We start from the raw sequence: 18,444 nt of genomic DNA, 5'->3' as shown, positions 1-18,444 counted from the left end.
GGGATCAGATAGGAACAGGAGAGGAGAGGCTAAATACTACACTGTGGATTATTGAACAAAAAGCAGAGGTAGTGCATTGATTTGTTGCACGTTAGCCCGGGATGTAAACAGCTGGGAAAAGAGGAGAGGAAAAGGCTAAATATTTGTTGTATTAATAAAAGAAAATAAAGATAAAAAGCCAAGGTAGGGTAATGATTGAATTCAGAGAAAAGGAGCAGAGGAAAAGTGTGCTATAATATATAAATGTATCTGAGATGTGAATAAAATAAAGATAGAAATCAAGGTAGCATATTGATTCATTCAACACCAGCGGTAGGATGTAAACTACTGGATTTATATGCTGGCATCAGATAGAAACGGGAAAGGAAAAGGCTAAAAATACTTCCCTTTTATAAAGCAATCAACACAATACTGATCTAGTGCATTGACCCTTCTATGAATACAGCAGTGGGATGTAAACAACAGTCTCCAGGACCCTGAGTTGGATGGATGTATCTGTATTGTGGCTCTAGTGTCAAACTGCTCTGAATCCCTGATCAGCAGCAGCAGCGTTTCCTCCCTGCTCGGCTGCGTCTGCCCCCTGTCTGCCCCAGCGAGGCCAGGGTTAACCCTGGGCGTCTCTCTTCCCCGACATGGAAGAGGCCATTGAATGGCTGCCTCCCCCAGTCAGCAAACACATTGGCTGAAGCTGAGGGTGGATCTGGGGCTGCAGCGGCACTCCGGCATGGATCCTGCTCTGGATCTGGATCCTCCCGAGCCCTCCCCTCTCTGCTATATGATGCCGAGCTCACAGCATGTATGCAGACGGACGAGGAGGGGGAGGGCTGTGCATTTTTCTCCCTGTGGCTCAGAGTGTGCACTTCACTCGTAAATAAAAAATGCAGCACTGCGACCCCTGGGTGAACTACCCCAGAAGGTCGGAGATTAGGTTTTTTTTTTCTGCATCAGTCATTCCCCTCTCTGAGGTTTTTACCCCAGTCATTGTTCTTTTCTTTAACCTCATTACCCCCCCCCCCCTCAACCCCGGCTGTCCTCTCTGCTTCTACTCAGGCAGCAGCGTAGGCAGCCCTCTCTTAAAGAGGGGGGTCCTCGCTGTATCCTTGGCACTGAGAGCTCATGTGATGTCCTCATAAAGGTTGCATCCTGTGCCCCCAGTGCACTTTGGAGCTAACATTGGGTTAGCATTAGAGGTCAAAGGTCAGACAGGGTCCTGAAAAAGCCCTAAAAGGCTAGAAATCATTACACTAAATAATAACTTACAATGTCAAGACTTGGGGAGTGGGAATTGTGCTTTTTTTTAGTGACTTTGTGTTTAAAAAATCTATCTATTTCTTATTTTTTTTACCAACTGCGACTTGAGTTAACATCTTATAAGAGATTGAATACATTCAAGTAAAAATAAAGCACTTAATTAGTATAAAAACATACAACTGCATCAAAGATCTGTGTAGTTATGTCTTAATATCAAGCAAATGAAAACATTGGTATAAAATTTGACTCATTAATTAGTCTTGAATCTCACTTCTCTTCTGCTCTAACAACACTTACTACTTTAAAAAGTGTACAGAGTTTGGTGTCTTTAACTCAGAATCTTCCTGGACTTAATGAGACTCAACTTCTCACCTGTAAGGGACTTAAAGTGGTGAAAAGTAATGTTGTTTTTTGACCTAGATCTGTTAGCTCAGAGAGAAACGCACAGGAAGCCCAGTCGGAGGTCAGGTGTGTCCCAGATATTTGACTGATGTTTCCTGTGGATCCAAAGAAAATGAAAAGATTGAAACTCTTGATTTTCTTCATTTTTTTGTCATGTTTTAAGTATTTATTGCCGATATAAGAACTTACGGTGTGTTCGATGAATGTCAGTGGTTGATTTTGAACATCTGGCTGATCTTTTCACCTGTTCGGGTCATTCAGTTATTCACAAACTGAGCATGTGTGCAATAAATATAACCTACACATCTGAAAGAGTGGATTTCACCCTCAATTAAAATCCTCAGTAAACTTTTATTAACCCATCATTTTTTGGGGGGAAATAAATGAGCATCTGTCAAAGAAACACGGAAATAATGTTTGTAAAAAGTCACTTATTTTTAAAAGCAATCCCTAAAAGTAGTCTGGTATTTCTGACCCTTAACCAACAAACCAAACGAGGGTCCCGTAGAAATATTTAGTGAACTCTTACAGAAAAAGGCTTATTTTAGACCCTGCTTGTGTTGATTTCTTATCCTCTCTCCCTCCAGTGAGCGTGTGCGGTTGGTAAAAAGGTCAATGTGGAATCAGCTGGGTGCAACGTGTCTCCCCTGGCCCTCAGCCGGGGCAATAACTGAGAGTTTATTAGATCATTACCGAGGGGACAGGTCTGCTAATCCAATCACAATTGACACTGACGCTCTTTCACCAAATGCTGTTTCCCAATCGGTCAAACGAAACCTGACATGAGCCAATGACATGTAATGTTCAGCCAAGTAGCAATTAAGGTGCCGCTGGTAGATATTAGGCGTAGAGGGTGGACATTCGGTTCCTCGTGGACGCTGGGTGTCTTGATAAATGTTTTTCGATCTGAGGTTTCAGAGAGTAGTTGCAGTGTAGTTGTGTTTATGAAAAACTTGGGTCAGAGGTTCCTCCGTGCAAGTTAGCATGCAAGTAATGGCTGGAGATGTTCAGATCCCAGGGCTGCCTCATAGATCCGTTGGTAGAGCTGGCGCTGCATGTACTGGTGGGTCAAATCAGATTTAGGACCATTTCCCGCGTGTCCTCCCCTCTGTCTCCCCCTTTCAAAACTGCCACTTAAGGCACTATATTTACCCGAAAAAAAGTTGTGTTTCCAAGATGATTTCCCTCTATTAACGCGATCGTACAATAAGACTTTTTATCAGTGGTCGTCCTGTTCCTGTTTTTTTAAATAAACAATGTTCGTATTTTGTTGATATGCTCAAAGAGGACCTTCTTCTTTGAGCATATTTTGATTTATTGGAGCAGTTTTGACTTCAAATCAGTGGACAAACTCTCACAATCACAGATGTAAAAATCTAAATCGCAGTGGTTTTTATCCAAAGCCCTGATAATAACCTCTTCTTCCTCCTCTTCCTCCTCAGTGTGCCTGGACAACTGTAAGCACAGCGCGTGCAGCCTGCAGGGTCAGTGCTGCCACGACCAGTGCCTGGGCGGCTGCTCCGAGCCGGGGAACTCCAGCAGCTGCGTGTCCTGCAGGAACCTGCAGCACGGCAACACCTGCGTGGACAAATGTCCCGCCGGGTTCTACATGTTCAGGGGCTGGCGCTGCATCAGCTTCTCCTTCTGCCAGGTGGGTCAGAATAACAATAATAATATAAATAATAATACATTTTATTTATCAAGCACTTATCAGGTGCTTACAGACGCTTTACAGAGCAAAAAATGAGCCATAAAACAACCTTTATCACAAGGAAACAGCGTTAATTACACATTAAATTCGGCTAACCTCCTGTTTATTTATCAGAAAACTTGCTATAATAATCTTTACTCAAAATAAAACTGTAACACTTGTATTTGACTGTTGCTTTAAGGGACAACAGGTGTCCATTCAGGGGTTCATTTATGGAATAATTGGACAGTTGACTCAGAAAATGTAGTATTATTTGTTAATATAAGTATAAAAACATATTTGAAAGATACAAAGAAAGTGACTGAAGAGTTCTCAGAAATCATTACATTAATTAAACTAAAACAGACATGTTGGTTTTAGGGACTTAAAGTGCTTACATTCGTCTTCAATACATTTGAAATAGATTTCATGTTTTTAATTGACCAAAAAAAGGGTGGGAAAATTGTCTCTAACCCTAAATAATGAGTTAGTTGTTTTTCTACAATAGATAGGGACAGATAAAGAGGTTCATTTATGGAATAATTGGACAGTGGACTAAATGATGTAGTGATATTTGTCAATTTAAGACAACATATGACCAACACTGAGAAATGAAGGCATAAATGTAATATTTAGCACAAATGTACTCAGTAGACTTCATGAACTGCTGTAAATGTGTGTGTTTTATTTGTGTTTTCCTTGTTTTTAATCCAGGAGCTGCACAACCAGTGCACGCAGAGTAAGAAGTTGAACCAGGACCGAGAGCAGGGCTGCCACGAGTACGTCATCCACGACGGAGCCTGTATCCCCGAGTGTCCCTCTGGATACACCACTATCAACTCCACTACGTACGTCTCACACACACACACACACACAGCTGTTATGCCACTATAAACAGTGCCGTGTTATTGACGCTGCCATTATTACCTGGTTGATGATGTCACTGTCACCCCAAACAAACGCTGCCTGAGTGACCGCCGGAGGAACAGGTGCATTGTGGTCACTCGACACACTCAATAACATTTGCACACGGGAGAGGATGGCGTCTGGACGTTGATCAAACAAAAAAGGCAAAGAGTATTTTTCCACGATGGAAAGTCTGCCGGGGGTGGGGGGGGGGGGGGGGGGGAACATGACCTGCCGCTTTGTGTTCCTCCTCGTCAAACGTAAACACGATGTTTAGCCGTCAGAAAGCACGGCTTTTATGATCCATTCATCCGGAACACCACGATCCTATTACTCAAAAAAAGGTTTCATTTCCTGTTAATGTCCTCAGTTAAGTACTGAGTAAAGACCATAAAAAGCTTCCATAAATAACATTAACTCACAACAAACTAGCAGCTGTAATAAATATGACCTTATCAAATCTTACATAAATAACATTTACCAAATATGTACATGTTTTTTGGAGGTCGGCAGCCATGATCTGCTTTTCGTGCATGAAATCAAACTGCAGGTCATTGATTCTCAACTCTGGGATTGGATTCATGTGTATTTTCATTTATTTGAACAGCAGTAGTACCAATGACATAATAAGGAGCATACCATATGAATAAACAGAATCTGATAGCCTAACGTCAGCTTTCTGGGGGGTTATGTATTACTTTAACTACAATAAACTAGAAGTGGAAGAAGAACTCAAATATTGACTGCTTGCAATGAACAAACTACACAAGATCAGTTTGAGTAGTTCAACAAAACTTATATCACGAAGCTTTTTTTAATCCAAATTCAACAGAACATGCTATAGTTGATGACTACTGCACTCTCAAATGTATTCAACCCCTTCATGACAAGCAAACTGTATATATTTGGCCAATAAACCTAATGAGCAATGGAGGTTAAATAATTGCAATATGTGTAAAAATGATCAGTAAAATCCTGCAAACCTCATACTCAAGTAGAAGTGCAAATGTATTATAAATGCAACATAGACTATACAAATAAAACTAATCTTGCTGTAGTGAAACTAATATTTCAGGAACCTATTTATTAAATGATGTTCATGCTTTCATATTGCGGTTTATTTGAATGACTGTGTATTCTGCTGGGGAGCTTAACCTAGAGTATGCATTATAATCTACTGTTTGATTCATATGTTGTATTCAAACATAAACCTGCAGGGTAGCTGGTACCTTCAGGTGTAGGAATTGTAAGCTCTACTTATGTGTGAAAGGAGTGCATAACGGCAGAGTAAAGTGTGTCTAAGATTAGGAGTTTTTATAATAGATTGTCGTCATATTTAGACCCAAAATAGAAACCTTAGACACATCTACTTAATAAGCTTTCATTTTCTTAAGTATGTTTCTCCTCTCTGTGACCTAGAGAAGCTCAAATGCATGTGTCAATTATACCACAAGAGCAGAGGAATCCAGTCGAAGTTCTTATATTTTAAAACAGCATGATGTGAAAACACGTATTGAGGAAGAACTACCCTAAAGCTTTACTTGAGCACAGTACTTGGACTTAACCCTTGGTTGTGAATCCCCTGGAGATAGAAGTAGTTTCTAATGTGAATATAAACCAGTGTGTACCTCACCTGTTCCTGTTCTGCACACAGCTCTGTGTGTGTGTGTGTGAGCAACAGGAAGGTCGTGACCTTTTTTATCGCGCTGTCTTGTAGTAAACGTGGGCCGAGGGCCGTCGTCTCTGAGTGTCAGGAGCTGCTGCTAAATAACTGGGACACATATTTGTTTTGAGGCCAAGTGTGTTTTGTAACCGCTCCTGTTTGCATGCTATCAAAACACACAGGTGTGTGTGTGTGTGTGTGTGTGTATGTGTGTGTGCGTGTGATGGGGATGAAAAACTTTTCAGCAGAACTGTGATGCAACACTCCTCAGTGTTTGTGGATACACACTCTGATCAGACCGCTGTCAGAGGAGGAGCTGACGGTTCATCAAAAACATCTTCCTTTGCCAAAGAAGGCGTGAAGCTTTCGTTAGTTCATTTAAAACAGTTCCTTATTAAATGTTTTTTAGGATCTACTTTATTAAGAAATGCACATGTCAAATTTGACCATAAAAGCAGCATAAATCCTACACCTCAAATCAAAGTTGTGTCAAACATGAATCCCTGATTGGTTGAAAATCTGCAGAAATGACAAGTTTTACATCAATATTTTGCTATTGTTGTTCATGATGTCATTAGGAAGTGAGAAGTACAAAAAAATACATTAGTTTAAAGTTTTAACTTTGCAAATTTAGCTTGAATAAAGTCACTTTTCGTCCAAAAATGTAAACTGGTTTTGTTTGAAATATAAACATTTCATAATCTTAGACAAAAAACAGTTTCAATGAATTACATAGGGGTGCTAATTTCAGGGTCTACTTTAAATAAGTGCATGTTTCGTTCATTTATTTGGCCACGAAAGCAGAGTAGGTTTGCTAAGATATGACTTTTTATATGTTAAAAAAAACTCAGTGTCAGTAATGTTGACCCACAAAGGAGACCGGACAAAAGTGAACAGTTATTCCTGGTAAACTTAGAAAATGAGACCTTTTTACTCAAACAGTTTCAGTAGCTTAATTCTCAGTGACTTCAAGAAGTTCTAGTTCTAGTTACATTAAATAAAATTGGCCGGTTTAGTCTTTACTGTAAAACTTTAAGAGATGTAAAAAAGTTTGTATTTATTCATCAAATCAAGCAAACCTTTTGAACTCTGATTAGCTGTGTAGGATTACTGTCAATAAATAGCAATATATGGCTGCTTTGAAATGGAAAAAGCTTTTAAATGTTTCTGGATCTTTAAATGTTTGACAAATGTAGATTACTTCATAAAATGGTTCATCCCCCCCACCCCGTCCCAAAGCAGTATCAGGATTGTGTGTTTAAGCTGAGACAGATCTGTGTCGTTGTGCAGACATTAATGGAGTGTGAAGAGGGACTGAAGACGCAGAGAGAGAGAGAGAGGGATAAATAAGCTGTGTTTCTCAGAGTGTGTTCTAATAAGAGCAGGTTGTTTTCCGTCTGCAGCTGGAAGCCACAGGTGGATGATTGATGGTGTGTGTGTGTTTCTGGTGTACCTGCGTGTGTGCGTGTGTGCGTGTGTGTGTGTGTGTGCAGAGCGTGTTTGCGACTACATTAGCTCGCTCCCCAGTGAGGCGTTTGGTCGGGGGACTTTTTCCAGGTGCAGTCTGGGAGACGTGTGTCCAGATACAGAGAGTTTATTTATATACAGAGAGATGTTTATGCAGGTAAACAACACGCGTTCAAACCCAACACAACATTCTCCATAATGCATCACTGTGTGTGTGTGTGTGTGTGTGTGTGTGTGTGTGTGTGTGTGGGTGCGTGCGTGCGTGTGTGTGTGTAAGAGATTGACTTTCTGCCTGCAGGGATTATCAGGTGCTTAGACAGAAAAGAACATTGCTTTGAGTCTCAGTCACACACCCCGAGGCATGCGGCAGAATGGGATCCTGTGTGTGTGTGTGTGTGTGTGTGTGTGTGTGTGTGTGTGTGTGTGTGTGTGTGTGTGTGTGTGTGTGTGTGTGTGTGTGTGTGTGTGTGTGTGTGTGTGTGTGTGTGTGTGTGTGTGTGTGTGTGTGTGTGTGTGTGTGTGTGTGTGTGTGTGTGCATTATGATGTGACAAACAAGTCTTCTTTTTCATTGGTATTCTGACGCAGGGCCTCTGAGTGCATCTGTTTAGTTGCTATGCTTTTGGTTATGGCAAGAAACAGGCGTCATCGCAGTTTAGAGACACACACACACACACACACACACACACACACACCCAGACAGTCAGTCAGGCAGACGACACACATTGCACATATATGTACACAACCTCAACATCCGCTCTCAATTTAGACTTAAACATCCACCACTGAGGCGGTGTTTCTTCAATCTGCTTTCTCATTTATGTCCGTCAAGCACTGGGACATGCTTTTTGAAGTTTTCCTTTCCCTGTAGTGTGTCGTATTGGTTTGTATGCATGTAAATGGTCTGCAAATGTTTATTAATTACAACTAAAAGCTTAATATAAGTTAAAGAAGACATATTTGGCTAATTTTCAGGTTCATATTAGTGTTCAGTGTCTCTCCTGGGACATGTCTCCATGCTTTAATGTTCAGAAAGCTCTTTATTTTTCTCATACTGCCTGAGCTGCAGCTCCTCTTTTCACCCTCTGTCTGAAACCAGAGCCCAGTCTGCTCTGATTGGTTAGCTGGCCGGTTCTGTTGTGATTGCTTAGAGATGTCCCTTCCCTTAGTCTATAGAATTGTGATTGACAGAGCATCTCTCTTTCACTGAGTGGTAAAATAAGACTTTCTTCTCCTTTCCGTCATAGGCTAAATATAAACTGCTTAAAGTCTACATGTTCTGTGAATTGTTTTATATTCATAGCCTCGAGTGGAACAAACATAATTAAATAAATAAACGTGATCTTGTTCCGCCCAGATACAATGCTGTGTTTCTGCAGATGTTTCCAGCAGGAGTCACAGAGTTTAGCCGGACAGATGAGCGCTGTCCCTTTAAGAGCCTGTCTGCCTGTGTGTCTGTGTTTTTCACTACAACGGCTCAAAACATTCTCCCTTTCTACGCTGCAACTAGAGCATTACTTTTCAGAAGCTCAATATATGATTTTCCATGTGGGAGAGAGAGAGAGTGGGGGGGTGGGGGGACAAAATATCCTTTTTTCTCCTGACTGTTGTTTTCATTACAGTGTGTTTCCACTCACACAGAAGCAGTGGTGGAAAAAGTACTCAGATACTGTACTTAAGACAAGGTATCGATTACAATACCTTTACTTTAGTACATGCAACCACTGCCATTCAACCATGAGACATTAGAGCTTGATAAAAGGGAGATCCAGGTGCATTTTTCCCCTCAGGATGGGTAGGAAAAGCCACACAAGGAATAAAACATCCCCCCTGTGTGAAGGGGGCAAAATGCACCTGGATCTGTTTCATGTGTTTCATGTCACCATGGATCTATAGCTTAGCCTGGCCTTTTAGGGGGCCACGATCTGTGTGTACGTCTGTGTGCTTTCTGGAAAGGAGGGGGGATTATAGTAAGAGTTGCTTCAACATAGAATTAAGACAGGGTGAGCTTACAAATTGGAGTGCATGCAGAGTTTGCAGCAACAACAACACCCTCTGTTAACCCTGTGCTGCTTTAGAAAAGCTGAGCGTTCAGTTTTCATAGATCTGTGATGAACACACATTTATGATACTTACAGGTTTTGTTCCGCAGGATAATCTCCACATATTAACAGCACTTTATGAAGTGAAAAGCTAACATAAGTCTATAAAGGAACTACAGCACGGTCACATGACTTCACGCTGCCACCGCTAAGCTAAAGGCGGCTAAAGTTGGGCTATAAAGGAACTACAGCACGGTCACATGACTTCACGCTGCCACCGCTAAGCTAAAGGCAGCTAATGTTGGGCTATAAAGGAACTACAGCACGGTCACATGACTTCACGCTGCCACCGCTAAGCTAAAGGCAGCTAATGTTGGGCTATAAAGGAACTACAGCACGGTCACATGACTTCACGCCGCCACCGCTAAGCTAAAGGCTGCTAATGTTGGGCTATAAAGGAACTACAGCACGGTCACATGACTTCACGCCGCCACCGCTAAGCTAAAGGCTGCTAAAGTTGGGCTATAAAGGAACTACAGCACGGTCACATGACTTCACGCTGCCACCGCTAAGCTAAAGGCAGCTAATGTTGGGCTATAAAGGAACTACAGCACGGTCACATAACTTCACCTCACCACCACTAAGCTAAAGGCTGCTAATGTTGGGCTATAAAGGAACTACAGCACGGTCACATGACTTCAGGTCACCACCGCTAAGCTAAAGGCGGCTACTGTTGGGCCTGATGATGTTTAGTGGTTTCATTTAGACACTTGTCGTTTTTGAATCCACCAGTGGGGTATTAACTGAAGTATTTTATGTCTTAGGACAAAATGTTAAAAGCTTGTGTTAGCCACGGACCTTATTTCAGGTTAAAAAACAAAAACATTGACCTAAACATGAGGGACCAGAAAGGGAAAGTGCTAACTAATCTCTGGGTTTTAGGACTCATTTCTCCACCGCTCTATTCTGCTTTGTGATTCCACTCTCCTAGGAGTTTTAAAACAAATTTGGATTGACATGTTTTATAGCCGACCAACCGCAAACCCACGTTTTAGTTTACGTCTTCTGCAGACCTTTGTGTTTATGATGTCAGGGCTGGAAGTGGAGTTAAGGAGCGGGGTTATGTTCTTTGGAGAGCGCTTCAAAAAGGTGTGTGTGTGTGTGTGTGTGTGTGTGTGTGTGTGTGTGTGTGTGTGTGTGTGTGTGTGTGTGTGTGTGTGTGTGTGTGTGTGTGTGTGTGTGTGTGTGTGTGTGTGTGTGTGTGTGTGTGTGTGTGTGTGTGTTTACGTGCACAAGAACATGTTTGCAGAGAGAGGAAGCGACTCATAGAGCTGAGAGAGAAACAGAGGATGCTTGTTCGGAAGTGCAGCTGGTGTTTGTGTTGTTTTTGTTGTCTGTGTGTGTGTGTGTGTGTGTTGTACATGCAATAGTAAGTAATTGATGCAAAGGATGAGAAAGCTCTCTCCTCTATCCCCCAGTGCTAATAAACCTGAAGGATCAGGTGTGGATGAGAGATTGCGTAATCTAACTCAGATTCAGATTCACCTGTAAATACAGCAGCTCATTTATTGAAAGGCTTTGATTGTCTCTCATTTAAGTAATCAGTTTGACAAACATGGGTTCTGTTGTTGTTATATTTAGTTAGTTTTGCAGGTAGAAAGCCTTTGTTATTTTATATTTAGACAATTTTCCATAAGCTTATTTCTTATATGTGTCTTTTATATTAGGCAGAGAACATTAGGGGGAAATAACAATGAACAGTTTGCTCATATTTTTTAAGAAACAGCTGTATAGGAGAGGGATGAGTGGATTGAAAATAGGTGCATTTTGGTGTATTTTAAGAACAAAAGTGATCACAAATCCAGAATATAAAACCACAATGCACGCCTTTTGAATTCCGAATTGAGTTCATTGAATAGAAGACATGTATCTCAGTTAAATACCACAACAGAATATCATTTTTAAACCTGTTGCAGACGCTTCATCCTCCAAAAAGGCCTTTATTTTCGCTGTTGTTGCCTAATAAAGGTCCCATTTTGAGCAACGAAAATGAGCACACCACAAACATTACATTTGATGCAAGATGGCTGATGAATGTCAGCTTTTGGAAACACATCAGAAACATTTTCAATCCAGCATTATTTCCACTCACGAGAGGAAATGTGTATCAGTTCAATTCCACTCAACAGATTCAAACTAAACTCCCAGAAAAAAGAATGAGCACATCGAACAGCAACTAACAACAACAACAACAAACTTAAATATGGATATGTACATATAAGTACATATCAGTGGTTTATTCCACTCGTTAACTCCCAGACAAACCTCTTGATGCTAGACAGCTGATCAAGGTCAGCTTTTTACAGAACGAGAACTTCCCAAACTCAAACATGCATGAACAATTGTCTCCCCTCCTTTCCTCTGACCTCCTCTCCCTTCTCATTTCATCTTCCTCTCTGCTTCCACTTCTCTTCTCTCCTTTCCTCTCGTCTCTTATACCCCTTTCTACTCTCGCCTTCTCTCCTCTCCTTTCTCCTTCTCTCCTGTCCCCTTGTTTCCTCTCCTCTCCTCTACGCTCTTCTCCTTTCACCTTGTCTACTGTCCCTAGTCTCCTCTCCTTTCCTCTGTCCTCCTCTCCTCTCCCTTCTCATTTCATCTTCTCTCCACTTCCTGTCCCCTTGTTTTATCTCCTTGGTCTTCCTCTAGTTTTCCTCCCCTTCCTACTCTCGCCTTCTCTCTTCTCCTTTCTCCGTCTCTCCTGTCCCCTTGTTTCCTTCCCTCTCCTCTCCTCTCCTCTACGCTCTTCTCCTTTCACATTGTTTCCTGTCCCCTTGTATTATCTCCTTGGTCTTCCTCTTCCTTTCCTCTCATCTCTTACACCCCTTCCTACTCTCGCCTCCTCTTCCTCTCTGCATCATCTACTCCCCTCTCCTCTCCCACTCAGAAGAGGAAATGTAACTCACTTAATTATCTCAGTTAAATTCCACTAAACAGTTTCAGCCTCGTTGTTTCTAGAGAAAAGCCTCGTCGTTCCGGTCCCCGACCCACGCCGCCCAGCTTCATACCACTCAGTGTGACGTCATTCCTGACACACACAAACATTCATGTTATTTCTCGTTTGCTTTCCAAGTCCACACTGATCTGTAATACTGCCTCCGAGCGCTCTGACACTTCTGAGGAATGATTGTGACATCTATAATGAGCCTTAGGGTGTTCTGCAGCTTCAGAATACACTGATTAATAAATGCATGTGCTTTATTGATCTGCATCCTAAGTGATTTCCTCATTACCACGGCTCCTCTCTCTCTCTCTCTGCAGGTTGACCTGTTCCCCCTGCGCCGGCCTCTGTCCCAAACTGTGCGTGGGAAACAAGACCATCGACTCGGTGACGTCCGCCCAGGCTCTGAGAGGATGCACGGTTCTCCACGGCAACATGATCATCAAGATCCGAGGAGGAAGTGAGTACCGCTGCACCTGCTGAGCCTCCTGATCCTCACACTGTGGATCAATTCCAATCCGGCCCCTGCATCCCATCCCCTTCTATGTGATTGCAAGAGGGATCTTCATATGATGTACCGTTCCAAACCAAGTAGTAGGGAGAAGAAGTTATTTCACCCCCTAACAGGAAGTCTGCATTACTCCTGACTTAACCATGGATGATTAAAGAGAAGTGGATTCAGCCTTTGAGGAAGATCTTCCGGCCATCTTCTGCACCTTTTGGGCCATAGAGCATTTATTTTTTAACCCTGCCTCTTAATCCACTGGTCGGTTTTAGCTTTATCAAAGGAATTGAGAGTAAAAATAACTCTGGATTTGACTTTTAGGGTATTTTACGACTGTGGAAGCCCTCATGATTTAATTAAGTGCAATTAAAGTGTTCGTAGTACAGAGTTAATTGACATCTTAATGTAACTACACAAAACAACTACTAACTTTATGATAAACATCCTCCAAAACGTACCAAATAAATAAGTATCAAGGCAGAGATCAGGCCTGAAATAACAACAATTTAAAAGAAATCACCTGACTGAATATTTGTTTAATGATTTCTTTTTCTGCGTGTGTTCCTGCAGATAACATCGCTGCAGAGCTGGAGGCGAGCCTGGGTCAGCTGGAGGAGATCACAGGGTTCCTGACGGTCCGCAGAGCCTACGCCCTCGTCTCCCTCTCCTTCCTCCGGAAGCTACGAGTCATCAGGGGGGAGCATCTGGAGGGAGAGTGAGTCTCATCCCCTTTCCTCTCCTCCTTTCTTTCCCTTCTTCTGTACTCTGTTTCCTCTTGTCTCCTATGCCCTTGTCTCCTCATCTCTTTCCTCTCTCTTCCTCTCCTCTGCCCTCTCATTTTCTCTTCCTCTCTACTTCCTTTACTATATCCTTGTCACCTGTCCCCTTGTTTCCTCTTTTCTGTCCTCTTTCTTTTATCTCCTCTCCTCTACACTCCTCTCCTTTCACCTTGTCCTGTTCCCTCGTCTCCTCTCCTTTCTTCTGTCCTCCTCTCCCCTCTCTTCTCTGCTTCTTCTTCTCTACTCTCTGCTTGTTTCCTGTCCCCTTGTTTTATCTCCTTGGTCTTCCTTTTCCTTTCCTCTTGTCTGTTATATCCCTTTCTACTCTCGTCTTCTCTCCTCTCCTCTCTCCTTGTCTCCTGTTCACTTGTCTCCTCTCCTCTACGCTGTTCTCCTTTCATCCCGTCTACTGTCCCCTCATCTCCTCTCCTTTCCTCTGTCCTCCTCTCCTCTCTGCTTCTTCTTCTCTTCGCTTGTTTCCTGTCCCCTTGTTTTATCTCCTTTCCTTTTGTCTGTTATATCCCTTTCTACTCTTGTCTTCTCTCCTCTCCTCTCTCCTTGTCTCCTGTTCACTTGTCTCCTCTCCTCTACGCTGTTCTCATTTCATCCCGTCTACTGTCCCCTCATCTCCTCTCCTTTCCTCTGTCCTCCTCTCCTCTCTGCTTCTTCTTCTCTTCTCTTCGCTTGTTTCCTGTCCCCTTGTTTTATCTCCTTGGTCTTCCTCTTCCTTTCCTTTTGTCTGTTATATCCCTTTCTACTCTCATCTTCTCTCCATGTCTCCTATCCCCTTGTTTACTTTCCTTTTCTATGTCCTTTTCCGCTTCCTGGTCCCTTTCTTTTCCTCTTTCTCTCCTCTCTTTTTCTTCCTGTCCTCCTCTCCTACTCCGCTTCTACTTCCCCCTCTTCTTTTCTCTCCCCTTGTCTCCTCTTCTTCCCTTTCCTCTGTCTGGCTTTCCTGTGTCTCCTCTCCTCTATCTTACTCCCTTAATAAAACATTGTATTTAATCACCTTACCTGTCCTCCCTTTGTCCTTCTCTCAGTGTGTTTGCCTTCTACGCTCTGGATAACCAGAACCTCCGAGAGCTCTGGGATTGGTCCAAACACAACCTGACCATCCACCGCGGCCGGACGTTCTTCCACTACAACTCCAAACTCTGCATGTCCGAGATCCGGAAGATGGAGGAGGTGACGGGAACCAAGGAGCGAAACCAGAAGAGCGACATCGCCGTGAGGAACAACGGGGACCAGGCCTCCTGTAAGATCGCCAGAGCAGACTTTAAAACCTTACTGATTACATTTTTTAAATCCAGAATCAGAAAACCTGTATTCGTCACACAGTGGGGAAATGTACAGCTTTACAGCGGTCCAAATCAAATCAAAAGAGTAGACCTAAATACTAAATGAAGAGGTTAGAAAATTAAGGAATGCCGTTTAAGCCAAAATTAATTAAATAAATAAATGAGGCAATAAATACATATATAAATGTTCATTTAAATACACATTTATTTATTTATTTCATAACCCTATTTATTTATATATGTATTTTTTTAAATGGCATTCCATATAAAATGTGTATAAAATGTAATCAAATAAATACAAATCTATGGTAAATAAATAAGTAACAGAACAGAAGAAAAACAATTAATCAGCATTAAAGAAAAGAGATTATTTTAGTTTTTTATTCTCTTAATATTGCCTATTTTATCTCATAATGCTGAGAGGACATGCATCATTTATATATCGTATTAAATGTGTACTATCACACTGATAATATTCCTGATGCACAGTATGTTTTGTAAATAACTAGTTCTTAGTAATTGTTACAGAACCTCACAACTGCATATTATTGTCGGGATGTTTCTGCTCCTTATTTCTTCATTATGGTGTGAGTGTCTTCACCTGACACCGGTACCAGCACAGTGTGTTTGCATTTTCTCTTTTACCAAATGCATGTGCTGATCAGGGTGTGTTCGATCTCTCAGGTGAGACCAAGCTGCTGAAGTTCACCCAGATAAAGACCCACTACAACATGATCATGCTGAAGTGGGAGCCCTTCTGGCCGCTGGACTTCAGAGACCTGCTGGGATTCATGGTTCTCTACAAGGAGGCGTAAGTGTCTCTCACTGGTCTTGGGATGTTTCCTTACTATGGCATAAACAAGTTTATTATTTACTTACTTAAAATGTACAAATAAAGGGAATACATGAACCAAAATGTCCTCTTTAAAGGGTGCTTCGATGTTTCTCTTCCTCTGCAGGCCGTACAGGAACGTGACGGAGTTCGACGGGCAGGATGCGTGCGGCTCTAACAGCTGGGGGATCGCAGACGTCGACCCTCCGTCCCGCCCCACCGAGGGGAAGAAGGCGGAGGGCCCGGGTCACCTGATCCGCCCGCTGAAGCCCTGGACTCAGTACGCCATCATGGTGAAAACCCAGCTGTCGGCGTCCGACGAGCACGAGGTGCACGGAGCCAAGAGCGAGATCATCTACGTCCGCACCAACGCCTCCAGTGAGTGACACCACCTGAACACACACACACACACACACACACACACACACACACACACACACACACACACACACACAGGTCAAGAAATGATGTTTCTATAGACTTTGGGCTTTGTTTTTGGACAATTATATAATTATTAAATTCTGCAGAATCCCAGTTTTTGGACCTCTGATTGTCTTGGCTTAAAGGAACCCTGCGGAGCTTTTTTGTAGACACACATTTACAAGTTTCCATTTACTCCCTCTCACACACACCTTGTTTGTATCCTTGAGACATAAGAAATGTGCTGAATACGTTTCCTTCCTTATGAAGCATTTGCAGCATTTCTTGCATATTTTAAACCCAGCTTTGTTATCTTGAAAACTTCTTTCTTTTGTGAAATCTCCTTAGAGAGATCATGTTATCCTCAATTGTGATGATGAGGAGGGAGACATATGTAGTATTGTACTATTAATGGTTCCTTACGGACTATAGCTGCACTGTTAATCGAGAATAAATTGGTTTTCCCTTTGTTTCATACATTAAGCACTTCCTGAACTAACTTTTGGGGAGCCTTTGTTCTCTTGAAACTTTAAAGAGCGCTTTCAAAGTGCACCAGATTGATGCATTTAACCTTAAAATGAAGCCAACGATATTTAGGGTGACTTTTATTTTTCATATGGCCAGATATTTTACAAAAAAGTGCAATATTTTGTGGCTAAAATAAATGAATAATTGTAGTAAAATAACTTTGATCTCAGCAGTGATTAAAATACATGTCATGAAGCTTTACTTGTAGGGTATTACAGGTGTTTGATTGACCCCTGCTGCATGAGTGGGTGGATTCAATCAGTCTGAATGTGGCCTACACTCCTGTCTTATCCTCTTCCTCTTCCTCTCCCCCTCCTCAGAGCCCTCTGTGCCTCTGGACCCCATCTCCTCCTCCAACTCCTCCTCCCAGATCATCCTGAAGTGGAAGCCCCCTACCAGCCCCAACGGAAACATCACCCACTACCGGGTCATCTGCCGCAAGCAGAACGAGGACAGAGACCTGTACAAGTTCGATTACTGCCTCCAAGGTCAGAATCCGCGAGCCGATTCCTTTCAAACCTGCTCCACATGTCTTCCTCCGGTTTCCCCCTCACCTGTGTGGTTTATTTCTGCATAGGGATGAAGCTGCCGTCCCGGACTCCCACCCACCTGGACAGCGAGGACGAGCAGAAGTGGAACCACACCGACGAGCCTGCCTCGGGAGGCCGGTGCTGCTCCTGCCCCAAAACTGACAACCAGCTGAAGAAGGAGCAGGAGGAGATCGAGTACCGCAAGACCTTCGAGAACTACCTGCACAACGAAGTGTTCGAGAGCAGGTATGCAGCGCGAGGGGGGGTTCAAATGTCTAAACACACCTGGTCTCCCAAACTGCAGAAACTATGGCGTACTCTGCAGAATCAGAAATCAAATAAGATCACATCCAATGTAAAGCAAATAAGTGCATTGGTGCCTTTAGTTCATATTTTTTAGCAGTTTATTCTTTGAAAATGGTTTGAATCAGAGCGTGTGATTAGCTAGATTAAAAAGAAGTTATGACACACATGCAACCACCACCACTACTGGATTCTGATTGGTCAATTCAGAACACCTGGTTAATCCAGTAGTACAGACCGCTGTCAAGGACTGTAATGACCGTTGTTGAGGAGGATCCAGAAAGAGAAAGAGGTTAAAGACGGAGCGCTGGACGTCAGATAAATCACCAGAAGAAGACAGACAGGAAGTCAACACTAACAGGAACACGGTATGGGCTCTGCAGACTTTAAGGACTTGTTAGTGGATCAGAAACTGTGAACAGGTGTGAACAGTTACAGAAAACGACCAGTGCTGCCGTAAAGTTGTTGTTGATGTCGCAGTTCCAGCCGTGAGTTGCAGGGTTTTCGAAATGTCTACCATAGATATGTCTGCCTTCCATTCATCCCTCTAAACTAGTTTGCAAAAGAAATAAGCGCCAAAAACGTACATCTCATAATGTTTTGTTCCAGAAATCATCACCTGATTTTGAAGATAATACATTTTCCTTGCACGGATCTTGTTTTTATAAAGGAACTACTTTCTTTCTAACTGATCACCATGCAGTAGAGAGCATGCATCGGCTCGTAGTGCAGAGGCTAACCTGAGCTAGCTAACGTTGCAGCTCATCAGAGGAACGCAGGATCTAAGTTTACCTCCGCTCATAATCATCTATGTCGAGTAGATGCACGCTTC

At 42.6% G+C, this 18,444-nt stretch overlaps 1 protein-coding gene across 1 annotated transcript in view; it reads left to right on the top strand.

The window, feature by feature from the left end:
• insrb (insulin receptor b) overlaps positions 1-18,444 on the top strand; it is a 101,873-nt gene that overhangs the window by 66,472 nt on the left and 16,957 nt on the right. The window contains 9 exon segments of the mRNA XM_063892310.1: positions 3,096-3,304; positions 4,058-4,191; positions 12,738-12,877; positions 13,493-13,637; positions 14,742-14,956; positions 15,684-15,810; positions 15,959-16,209; positions 17,100-17,267; positions 17,357-17,555. Of these exon segments, the coding sequence (XP_063748380.1) occupies positions 3,096-3,304; positions 4,058-4,191; positions 12,738-12,877; positions 13,493-13,637; positions 14,742-14,956; positions 15,684-15,810; positions 15,959-16,209; positions 17,100-17,267; positions 17,357-17,555 (1,588 nt within the window).

Source organism: Eleginops maclovinus, chromosome 9 (genome assembly GCF_036324505.1).
Source record: "Eleginops maclovinus isolate JMC-PN-2008 ecotype Puerto Natales chromosome 9, JC_Emac_rtc_rv5, whole genome shotgun sequence".
NCBI classification, from domain to species: Eukaryota; Metazoa; Chordata; class Actinopteri; order Perciformes; family Eleginopidae; genus Eleginops; species Eleginops maclovinus.
Note: the sequence above shows the minus strand (reverse complement) of the source record. Positions and strands in the feature narration are given on the sequence as shown.